At 36.6% G+C, this 12486-nt stretch overlaps 1 protein-coding gene across 1 annotated transcript in view; it reads right to left on the bottom strand.

Moving 5' to 3' along the window:
- Positions 1-241: 241 nt before the first annotated feature.
- The window catches only part of LOC123556713 (F-box/WD repeat-containing protein 7-like), a 56608-nt gene continuing 44363 nt past the window's right edge, over positions 242-12486 (bottom strand). The window contains exons 9-13 of the mRNA XM_045347633.2: positions 10907-11020; positions 10309-10490; positions 6990-7215; positions 5909-6119; positions 242-1350 (exon numbers count right to left, since the gene is read on the bottom strand). Of these exons, the coding sequence (XP_045203568.2) occupies positions 1052-1350; positions 5909-6119; positions 6990-7215; positions 10309-10490; positions 10907-11020 (1032 nt within the window). The 3' untranslated portion in view covers positions 242-1051. The remainder of the gene's footprint in view (positions 1351-5908; positions 6120-6989; positions 7216-10308; positions 10491-10906; positions 11021-12486) is intronic.

The following is a 12486-nucleotide window of genomic DNA, read 5'->3' as shown; positions in this document are numbered from 1 at the left end:
CAGCTGAACGGCTTCTTCACAGGAAAAAGTTCTACACCCAAAGAGAGATTTGAACCTACAGCAGTGAGGAACAAATAATTTAAAGTCAGCCACTTTAACCACTTGGCTATGAAGGCCCTGCATTAAAGGTCAATCCTTCAATAAAAACTTTACTACCTTATTGAACTATGGCTCTAAGTTACACTCAACTTGAAGACAACAAGACCTAATTTCTTAAACATCCAGCTTTCAAATTCTAATATTTTCCAGAACATAGGATGTAACCAAGAGGCCTGACTTTGATGAATTACAATAACAAATTTTGAACATTTTTTACAATAATTTGCTCTCCCTTAACCCTTAATTCTTATAGCAGAAATAAAGCCCAAACACCATTCTTCAAAAAGTTCTAAAAGGTAATACCCAACCTTGTCTAAAACATATATCAGTTCACACCAGTCACACCTGTACCATAGTGATTACTGTCACACTTTGAGCATTTCCTGTTCTTCAATGTACCATATTTATTCTAATAAATTCCCTCAATGTATTTTCAATGAATTCACTTTACACATGTGAAGTGCATACATTATTGGCAATGTTCAAAGACTGCAGTAACTGGGATTTTCAAGACTAAAAGCTGGTCCTCTCCTTGTTTAAAACAAAGAATTGGGCACTTTAGTTTGAGGGTTGTTATCACAATAAATAGTGTAATTGTTTTGATTCTTTTTACAATTTCAAATGTTTAAAGCCCAACATATCGAAATACAATGTAGTTTATAGTCAACTGAAATATTCACTATACAATATACTGGCTCACCTTTTATAAAGGTATTTAATTATATATTAAATAATTTTGGTCATTCATGACACATTTGCACACTGTTTTCTGAATCTAATCTTCCAAAAATTTAGCACACAAGACACTGTTCCTTTCAGTCTTTTTCTGCACTAGGATGTATGATTCTAAAATCCAAAGTGAACTCTGTTTGGCGTTATCAGAGAAATAAAGCACATTTAAAACACAGACCATCTGCTCACATTTAAAAATTCCTAGAATACAAGAAAAATTTCACACTCTTTCAATCATAGGCATTTTATCTTTCTTTTCTTCAACATCAAAGTCTAACACTAGTAGTTTTGTTTCTTCTGTGCCATTTCTACTACCAACGGCACACACAAGTTTTGTGTTACTACAGCGGACTCGCCACACCACACCTCCACTGCCACCACTATCGAGAGTCACAAGGTTACGGAGAAAATCTCCGCTTCTCAGGTCCCAAATTTTCACAGTCCCATCATCTGATGAAGTAATCACAAATTTCTTGTTGAACTGTAAACACGTGACTGCACTCTGGTGTTTGTTTGAACCTGGAAATACATGTTAATTAAATTATTACACCAGTGGCTTTTTACTGAGATGTAAAAAGAAAACCTTGATTATTAAAATACCAACACCATTCCCAAGAAACTACAGCACACTGTGGTCAGTCTAATATCAACATCATTCCCGAGAAACTACAGCTCACTGTCGTCACCACAGCTGTCTTCCTTAAGTGAAAAACTAGAATCCGAAATGTCAAGCACTGACGATGTGTTTTTTTTGTGTAACAAAGACTATCATTACTGTCAGAACATTTCATCCACCTAATTGTAATGTGTTCTTTAAGCTTCTCTATAAAGTAGAAAACACTTCTTTTTGAGTATAACCGCAGAACAATGAAAATAAAGAATTCTGAGGATGACCCCCCCCCCCTCCCCCAGTGCATCTCTAGGCATTATTTCTGGCACAGATGAGTACCAAGGTAGAACATGCCAGCTAGAGATGGCTTCCTCACAAAAAAGCCCACAGTACAGCTTGAACCTGCAGTGGCTAGGGTCAAGTGTTATGAAACCAGTGACCTTAATCATTTCATCATTATTTTATATAAATTCCACTTACTTAGAAACATAATTTCTACACTTTCTAGAATACCTGATTTTCAGAGACTTATATTCCTGTAAAGAACTATATAACCAGTACACAAAAAGAAAGTGTGGTGTTAACTTTTATTTATGAAAGTTACACTTCATTTAATACAACCCTTTGAATATACTTAGAGATGGTACCTAAGAAATTCAAATTCATCTTTACAGGGTTTTTTCAGAGTGAAATGATAGCTAAGTGCACCAATTTTCTTAATATATTTATGGTTTTCCTCTTCTCCATGTCAAAAACAGAAATATTTGATATCTAAACAAGAGCTGTCCGTAAGACAGCCAAGCTCGACTATTCAAAATATTGTCACAGAAGCAGGAAATTATTACCCAAAATGTTAAATATCAAAAGAGTTTTAAGTTCGAAAGGGGACATAATTTGACCAAAATGCATATCAGAGTTATGGGACTTGATGCTATCAACTAGTTTTATAACCACGAAGAAACATGTTAAGTTTCAATTCCATAATCTGCATTAGTTTTGGAGATAGTAACTTGCATGTAAAACTTTAACCAGAATTTTCTAAGTCCAAAAGGGGGCATAATTTGCTCAAAATACAAGTTAGAGTTATAGAACTTGACCCAGTGAGGTTGGTAATTGACCTAGAAAAAGAATAAATAAGTTTCAAAGCTATATGCCTTTTGGTAATAGCTGTATGTACTTTCACGCAAAACTTTAACCAGGATTTTCTAAGTCCAAAAGGGGGCATGATTTGCCCAAAATACATGTCAGAGTTATGGGACTTGATTCTATCAACTAGTTTTATAACCCAGAAGACACATGTGAAGTTTCAATTCAATATCTGCATTAGTTTTGGAGATAGTAACTTGCATGTAAAACTTTAACCAGGATTTTCTAAGTCCAAAAGGGGGCATAATTTGCCCAAAATACATGTCAGAGTTATGGGACTTGACCCAGTGAGGTAGGTAATTGATCTAGAAAAAGAAAAAATAAGTTTCAAATATATATGCCTTTTAGTAATAGCTGTATGTACTTGCACGCAAAACTTTAACCAGAATTTCTAAGTCCAAAAGGGGGCATAATTTGCCCAAAATACATGTCAGAGTTATGGGACTTGACCCAGTGAGGTAGGTAATTGATCTAGAAAAAGAAAAAATAAGTTTCAAATCTATATGCCTTTTAGTAAAAGCTGTATGTACTTGCACGCAAAACTTTAACCAGAATTTTCTAAGTCCAAAAGGGGGCATAATTTGGCCAAAATGAAGGTCAGAGTTATGGGACTTGGTGCTATCAACTAGTTTTATAATCCCAAAGACACATGTGAAGTTTCAATTCAATATCTGCATTAGTTTTGGAGATAGTAACTTGCATGTAAAACTTTAACCAGAATTTTCTAAGTCCAAAAGGGGGCATAATTTGCTCAAAATACATGTTAGAGTTATGGAACTTGACCCAGTGAGGTTGGTAATTGACCTTGAAAAAGAATAAATAAGTTTCAAAGCTATATGCCTTTAAATGATAGCTGTATGTACCTGCATGCAAAAACTTAACCAAGGTGTGACGCCGACGCCGACGCCAGGGTGAGTAGAATAGCTAGACTATTCTTCGAATAGTCGAGCTAAAAATGACTTTCTCAAAATATCTGAAGCAAAATGGACAACTCTTGTACTGACTGTTTTTCAAAGATTTTAGGACTTCCCCAATTAGTCTATATCAAAAGCTCCCACAGCTAAATAAATTCAATATAGTATAATGTAAGTTTACTCTACTTTCAACATTTTGAAAGAGCCTATACTGAACTTCCTTTTGTCTTTTAAATAAAGTCAATTCCAAGACTAGCCAAGAGTCTAAAATGCTTGAAAAAATTCTGAGTGAAAGAGAATGACATGCTCTTTATTATAGGCTTACCAAAACAATACCAAAAATGTACCTTAAAGAAGTTATTAAAGATTTTATATTGTAAGCAAACCCCTACACCATTTTACCATCAATATTTTCCACTCATGAATGCACTCAATTCAGGTGATAATTGTTGATATATTTGTAAATGAGAGGCCCCAACAAAAACCTTTTTCAAGTTTTGTAAACAGTATAAGTTTTAAATTAATGTTGATATCTGAAATTATCCGATTACTTTGTTTTCAACAATAAATAAAACACCTTTTAGTATGTTTAGGGTAGTTGACCTGTAACGAAAATCATCAAATAGAGTAATCTCCATATGCTTTTTCAGCATTTATTCGTTTTTCAAGCAGGGTTCTAGCCAGAATTTTCTGAAGGCATGTTGCAGAAGGATTTTTTTTTTGACGAGCAAAGGGGTGGGCACGGGAGGGGTGTCCCTTCCCTCATGGGGGGTATGGGGGTTACCCCAGAAAATTTTGTGTTACTACAACTCATTTTGGTGCATTCTTGTGCATTTCAGAGTGAAAAACATAGTGGTATTTTCAGTAATTAATAAGCATCATTCACATGTACAACAAGAAAAGATAATGGGTCATAAAAATCCTATGGAGTTTATTTGCTGAATGACAATTAAAAGTTCATCAATTTTAAGTTGTTAAAATGTTCATTTACTATTTATTGTATATAAAACAACACAATTTTAGCACTACACACAGATCTGTTTGTACTTTAAAGTTTATGTCTTCTATTCCTGTGGAGTTTATTTGCTGAAATTTATCCATTTTAAGTTTTTGAAAATGTCAACTGTTTGTTGTACATACATGTAAAACAACACAATCTGAGACTGTCATCCAGGGAAACGCTGGTTTCCATTTTGGATCAATGCCCGATTTCCTTTGGCCATTTGGCGTGGCTGGGGGGGATTCTGAAATTGTCACCGAGGCCTCCGTGGCCGAGTGGTTAAGGTCGCTAGCTTCAAAACACTTGCCCCTCATCGATGTGGGTTCGAGCCTCACTCAGGGCAATGAATTCTTCATGTGAGGAAGCCATCCAGTTGGCTTACGGAAGGTCGGTGGTTCTACCAAAGTGTCCGTTCGTGATGAAATAATGCACGGAGGGTATTTCAAACTTTTCTCTACAAGTTCTATTTTGAAAGTGACGACAGAAAACATTAATTCTTGCATAGTTTTTTCATTATTCCGCCCGAGAAAAACACGTGTGAAAAACATTAATATTACGGCGATAATTGTTCAAAAGCATTTTACCGTGTTGCACAATTTTTGACTTAATTCCTTACATTGTCTTTCCTTGATTGCGAAAAATATTCGGACGATAATTGTTGAATCATCTGTCATTATATCTAATGACATGTATAATCTTAAAACTTGCGAAGTCACTTTCATGTACACTTCACAAGATACCGCCTGTCAAAGGATTTAAAGGCGGAGCTACGATGAAATTTACATCACACGTTCCACACATAGGAAGCTGTCATTGGTTTATCGGTTATCTTAACTGGCATCGCTTTAGCTAAACTATCGGGTAAGCACGTGGAAGCTTTTCGAATACACTATCGGATTAATCGGGGTGTTTATTGGGATGATTTTATGACATGTCCCTTCGGCAATAAGGGATGACGGGGGAAATAAGGGATGTCGAATATACAACTCAAAGTCTGAAGGCATGTCACATGCGACAGGCGATAATAGCCTGGTGAGAACCCTGTCAAGGAAAGCAAATGATTGTGCTATTTCCCTCCGGAGAATGTTTAAATTGAGAATTGCTTAAAATACATTACATAGAGTCATTACCTATCAGCTACCTTAACATGTAGTAACTACAACCACTACCTTAAACCATTGTAATTAGATTTGACGACAATGGATTTTTGTGTTACCAATTTAACTTGATTTGGTTGTGACCAGCCTATAACCTCTGACAGTTCAGACATTTCATTCTTTGGTCAAGCTTTCATGAAACTATACCTTGTTCATTCCTTCAATGACAAGGTATAAAACTTGTCAAAGTTTTTTTCAATGCTAACAATGTTCTCACAAGGAAGTTTTTAGTTAGGTATACAATACCCACCCTGTAATGTCTGTAAGCACTGGCCAGTTGTAATATCCCACACTTTAACAGTAGAGTCTGCATTTCCCGAGACTAGAATGTTGTCTTTGAGCTCCAGCCCACTGGTCAATGACTGATGACCAATCAATGTGTGTAGACAGTTGCCTGTCTCAACGTCCCACACACGGATAGACGTGTCCAACGATCCACTCACTATGTGGATACCATCAAACTGAAGTATCAGAAGTATCACATGTTAATAAGGATTGCAAGCTGATGAAGTACAGTTCACTCATTTTCTTTTACATACGCAACAATCAACAATGACTCATACTGTAAGATACAAATTTTCATATAAAGGTTTTTTGAAAACTTCACACACAAATACACCACATGTCTACCCTAGAGTGGAAATGATATAAACTGACATAACCTTTGAACAACATTCTAATAACACTTTCCCACAATTAACCAACTGAAAAGCATATTGGTAACCCAATCTGACTAAAGTACTTGATCTTCTAAACGAAGATCTGAGAACGACCCATTCACATTCGTCTTCTGTATATTTTGGATTTCCAGTATTGCTATTTTTATTTTATCCAATCAGACGACTTGTTCGAATGTCAAAGAGTAAGAAAAATGTGCAGTCATTCCAGGGCTCGAACCTGGGACCCCTCGCTTACAAAGCAAGTGGCCTACCGACTGAGCTAACCAGCTATCTGATACATTATGACATAAGAATTGTAAATATCAAAAGTCAAGGCTACAGGTAGATTTGCAAGATGTTGTAAGTTAGGCTCTGATTGGCTAGCGAAAGGGTCGTCAGAACGAGGCAATGAATAGGTCGTTCTCAGATCCTATGCGTAGCGTAACAGGATATGTACTTTAGTCAGATTGATTGGTAACCTACAGTGTAACGTAAACAAACGCTTTGAAAGGTACAACACATAGGCCAGAGAACTATTTTGCTTCGCCTGAAACATACTGAATGCATGACCTTAAAAAATATGTTTTGTTAAACATAAAATGCTGACATGGCTCCTATATTTCTCTGACAGTAATTTGATTTTTTTGTTTCTGTTCAATCTAACATCTGTACCTGTAGAGAATAGACTCTGTTAGTATGTCCCTGTAGTGTATGCAAGCAGGTCTCTGACTCCGGGTCCCACACTTTCACCATATAGTCATAGGCACCACTCACAACCCTCCGACCATCATACTGTACACAGCGCACGGCAGCCACGTGCCCCATCAACACATGTAAACATGTACCAGTGTCCACATTCCATACTCTAAGTGTAGCATCTCTAGAGCCACTAACAACTCTATAACAAAACCATTCAAAGTGAATACAAGCTTTGTAGAGCACAAACCTGAATACAATTTATAAAATATAAAATGCAGCTATACCGTGAAAAATTCAAAGTAAAACTGCCAAAGGTAAAGTTACTTTGTGAAAATCTATATATACCTAAATACGTTCTCACATAGCGATTTAAAATATCTCACAAGTTCATTGAAATAAAATAAAAAATGCTTTATACATCTACATTCTAAAACACTATCATACAAAAAGATGCACTGCCATAAAATTAAACCATACATTATCAGCAAGTAATTAAGGTCTCACAATATTTCCAGTTTAAAATACACGAGTTAAAGGTGATTAATACTCCCATACGCTCCCTTGATAGAGGGAAAGTCACAGTCTTCGCCTTAATTTTTTTTCGGCACTTGTCCTTTCGGGCAAGTAAGTTAAGAAAACCACTTGCCCGAAAACATTTTTACTTGCCCGAAATAATTTTGTTTATAAATATGATGTATTTTGGTTTATGCTTAATTCAACATTCAGTTACTTAAATGGTAGTCAACTAACCTACCCACACTATCCATGGGGCAGGCTAAGCCAACGTAAGTGGATAACCATGTTGCAATATTCAAGTAACTACCAGACAGAAATTATGGGAGAAAACTGTAGAAAAAAAGTAAGACCTATACCAGTATCTAGTTATATGCCAGGTGTGGGGTTCAAATTTGCACTACCCTTCTAAAACTTACTTTTTTAGGGCCTTTAAAATATTGTGTAGTTGTTCAAAGTTAACTGCAATAATGGATCAGCCTGGTTAGGCACCCCCCTCCCCCCCCCAAAAAAAATGTTGTGTTTCTGCTGGCATGGCCAAAAAAAGTAGGGTCGGTAGGTCAGTATTTTTGTTTTTTGTTTTTTTTTTATTTTTTTGAAGCATTATTATCAAGTAAAATTTTAATGTAGCCTATTATCACAGTCCGGGGCGACGTGTCCAAAAAAAATATGGATAAAATAAACATCATCAACCCACCCGTGTTTACAGCGAAAAAAAACCAAAAACATTGTCGGTAATTATTCTGTTGATAAACAAGTAATTGGCCTTGTTTTCATCATCAATTAAAACCCCCTCAAAGAGCTAAATGAAGTGTGTCGGTATCGTGGCTTCTGAAGTGGAGATCAAAGCGGTGTAGTTGCCCGAGATTGTCATGGCATTACGTCATGTTTTCGCGCCATGTGACACATCACTGTCTGATTGTACGGCCTTGGTTCTTTAAATTGCTGAGAAGAAATCAGTAAAAAATATATCTTCTTTAATTTTTTTAAAAGCGAATATACAATATCCCGTATAAATTTGACAGGTAAATGTGTCAAACGATAGAAGTAGATATCCTACCTAGGTGACCTATTTGCCCTCAAGGAATTTACATTATTGATTGAAAAGAATATCTGACATAGCATCGAGTCAAAAAAGTACAAAGATTCATTTACTTATTAAAGTTATTAAAAACCACAGCGACATCATACTGCTTTATTTTAAAACAATCATTGTTTTTATTTACGTCCACGAGGTCATGTAACCTATTCTGCCGCACTTGCAGAAATCAGTTTGCCAAAAATCGTTTTACTTGATGTATTTAAATTGCTGCCGCTTTTTCATTATTTAAGATTTTTTAATTCTGTTTTTTGTACTTTCTTGTCAAAAGTCTGAAATTTATGACTATAGTATGTATTATTTATTTACTTTTAGAAATAAATAAATAAATAAGATCGCGCTGTTTGAAATTTTACAAATAATTGTATGAAACTTTGATCGTTTTTATAGAATTTTGCATACATTTCTGTCGATATCTTTTTAAAATTGTTATAGAATTCAAACTGTATAACTTCTCAAACGGTGTTGAAAATTTGAAGCGATTATATTAAAAAATGAATGCATTAAACGCATTTTTTGTGTACGTGTCAATAAACAAAAGTAACGGCGATACGATAGGTCGCACGTGCTCGTGGAATGGAAAATTACTGGCATGGCGTTTTGATATCTTTACGATTCGCGGGTAAATTCCAGTCAATTCAGGTAATTTTAGGGATGTAATATCTGAATTTTGTAAAGTTACTTTATATATTGCAAATGTGAAGTCATCAATTCATGCATAAATATACGAAAGCTAGTATTTAGAATGTTCGTTTCAGATTCATGAAATTCTGTAATTATTGTGAAAATTAAGGGATTTAAATTTTGGAAAAAAGCACTTGTCCGTTCGGGCAACCACCTGAAAACTTTGGCTTGCCCGAAACAGGATCTTCTTGTCCCGGACTTCGGGCAACCCAGTTACGACGAAGACTGAAGTCAACTGTTGTGACCAAGAGCTTTGACCTTCAAGTGTGACCTTGACCTTGAACCTACCGACGGGCTGTGTACACTGCATGTCAAGAACTGATGCCAGAATAATGAAAATCTATCCATGAGTTAAGATATGGCATGAACACAACCTTTGAGTATAGTGTGACCTTGACCTTAGACCTGGGTTGTCCAATCTACATGTCACTTGGATTAGGTAAATAACTTTTTTTTGCGAAAATCTTCTCAGTTGGTTAGAAAATATGGAGTGAACTTGAATTTAAGCTTTTTATCCTTGATCTCTGTGACCTTGACCTTGGACCTAGCAATCTGGGTTGTGTGTTCTGCATGTCACCTTGATGAGGTAAAAAAATTGATGCTAGTTTTATAAGAACCTTCCTAGCGATTTAGAAGATGAGTGGACACAAGGTTTAGCTATTTGAAGCGTGACCCTGACCATAACTTAGTGACCTGGGTTGTGCACTAAGCATGTAATCCTGACAAAGTTAATAATTGATGCTAGTTTTATGAAATACTTTGAAGCGGTTAAGATGATATGGAGCGGATATGAAGTTAAGCTATTTGACCTTGAAGTGTGACCTTGACCTTGGACTTTGCACCTCGTCTTGAAGAGGTTAATAAATGATGCAAGTTTCATGAAGATCTTCCAAGAAGTTTAGAAGATAAAGAGTGAACACAAACTAGGGAAGAACAAATGTACATGCGTGACTGCTATATAGGGGTCTTTGGGTATAATAAAAGTAAGTGACTTACTTGCTTCCGTACAGATGCATACATCTGACTGTGGATGTGTGACCATACAGAGTGTGCATACACTGACCCGTGTCTGCATTCCATACTTTCAATGTTCTATCTGTGGACCCACTGATAATCACATTACCTTGCATTTGTGATGACCATACCCCACCCGTATGTCCTACCAAGGTACGTAAACACTGAAATACAGAGAAAACACATAAGATAACCATACCAAACCTGTACAAAGGTATGTAATTGCTGAAATAGAGAAAACTTCTGAGATGACCATACCACACCTGTATGATGACATCTTTTCAAGGACATTTAGCAAACAGTCAAGGTGTTGTCCAGTAAATGTTTCTAGCTTCAGTTGTCATACAGTGTGCTAGCCTGTTACAATCGACAATCAAGGTACCTTGAAATGTAAGATTACTGTCTACGTCAATAATCAAACTGAGCTACCAAAGAAATCTTTAATTCATTAATCATAGCTGAAGACCTTGTAGTCAGAAAGCTTTTATAGTATTATTATTACTAACAACAGTCTTAGTGTTTTTTTTAACTTTTTGATGGATGGACTGTAACATCAGCATATGAATGTAGAATTACCTACCTTGCCTGTGAGAGCTGACCAGACTTTGAGTGTGTTATCATCAGAACCACTGACAACACGGGTACCACAGAATTCAAGACAAGTTATCACATGGTCATCATGGCCTTTCAATAACTGGAAAATATAGAAAGAAGACTGTCTTTTAAATATTGTAGATAAACGATCGCTCAAAGTTGCAAGAGAATCCAGGGCTTTCAGCAATCTAAACATAATAATATAAGAAAAGCAACTGAGGACCATACATATCACTAGTCACTGACGCTCAGCAGTGTAGTACAGAGCTTTTACAACAATTTTCTACAAAGATCTATTAATTCCAACAGTACCTGTACTCATACCTGTATTTAAATGATAAATACCTATGAGAAAATATAATTTGTTCTTGAGTAATCCAATTTTCACAAAACTATCAGTGATAACACGGTAAACATCTTCACTAACAAACAAGGCAGTCTGAAAGACAGCTAAATCCCCCGCCACTGTCATGGATAGTGAAAGGGTAAACCTTTGACCTTGAGCTGTGACCTTGACCTTGAACTGACATGGCTGAATTTTGCACATTGTCTTGATGAGGTGATCATTTGACCCAAGTTTCATGAAAATCCTTTTTAAGGGGTTTAGGAGATACAGAGTGGACACAAAATGGAAGGCTCAAACCTTTGACCCCAAGTTGTGACCTTGACCTTGAGCCTGCATGGCTGACTTTTAAGTTCTGCACATCCTCTTGATGAGGTGATCATCTGATCCAAGTTTTCTAAAATTCCTTCAAGGAGATACAGAGTGGACAAGAAATGGAAGGCTAAAACCTTAGACCTTGAGTTGTGACCTTGACCTTGAGCCAGCATTGCTGACTCATAAGTTCTGCACATTGTCTTGGATAGGTGATCATTTGACCCAGGTTTCTTATGAATCCTTCAAGAAGGAGATATAGAGCGGACACAAAATGGAAGGCTCAAACATTTGACCACCGAGTTGTGACCTTGACCTTGAGCCAACATGGCTGACTCATAAGCTCTGCAAAACGCATTGATGAGGTGATCATTTGACCCAAGTTATATGAAAATCCTTCAAGGGGTTTAGGAGATACAGAGCGAACACAAAATGGAAGGCTAAAACCTTTGACCCCAAGCTGTGACCTTGACCTTGAGCCGGCATGGCTGACTCATGGGTTCTGCACATGGTCTTGATGAGGTGATCATTTGACCCAAGTTTTATAAAATTCCTTCAAGGGGTTTATGAGATATAGAGTGGACACAAAATGGAAGTCTAAAACCTTTGATCCCCAGTTGTGACCTTGACCTTGAGCCGACAAGGCTGACTCGTTCTGCACATCGTCTTCATTTGACCCAAGTTTCATGAAAATCCTTCAAAGGGTTTAGGAGTTATGGAGCGGACACGAAAGTGTTACGGACAGACGGAAGGACAGACAGACGGATGGAGACCATTCCTATAACCCCCCACCACTCGTAGCGGGGGTTTATATCGCAGTTTTTGCAGACCAAAGTGGTCCTGTTTAACTTGGTACTTATTTTGAACTTTGAAAGTGGTCCTGTCCACCTACAGGATAGATTATGTACATT

Source organism: Mercenaria mercenaria, chromosome 5 (assembly GCF_021730395.1).
Source record: "Mercenaria mercenaria strain notata chromosome 5, MADL_Memer_1, whole genome shotgun sequence".
In the NCBI taxonomy this organism is placed as follows: domain Eukaryota; kingdom Metazoa; phylum Mollusca; class Bivalvia; order Venerida; family Veneridae; genus Mercenaria; species Mercenaria mercenaria.
Note: the sequence above shows the minus strand (reverse complement) of the source record. Positions and strands in the feature narration are given on the sequence as shown.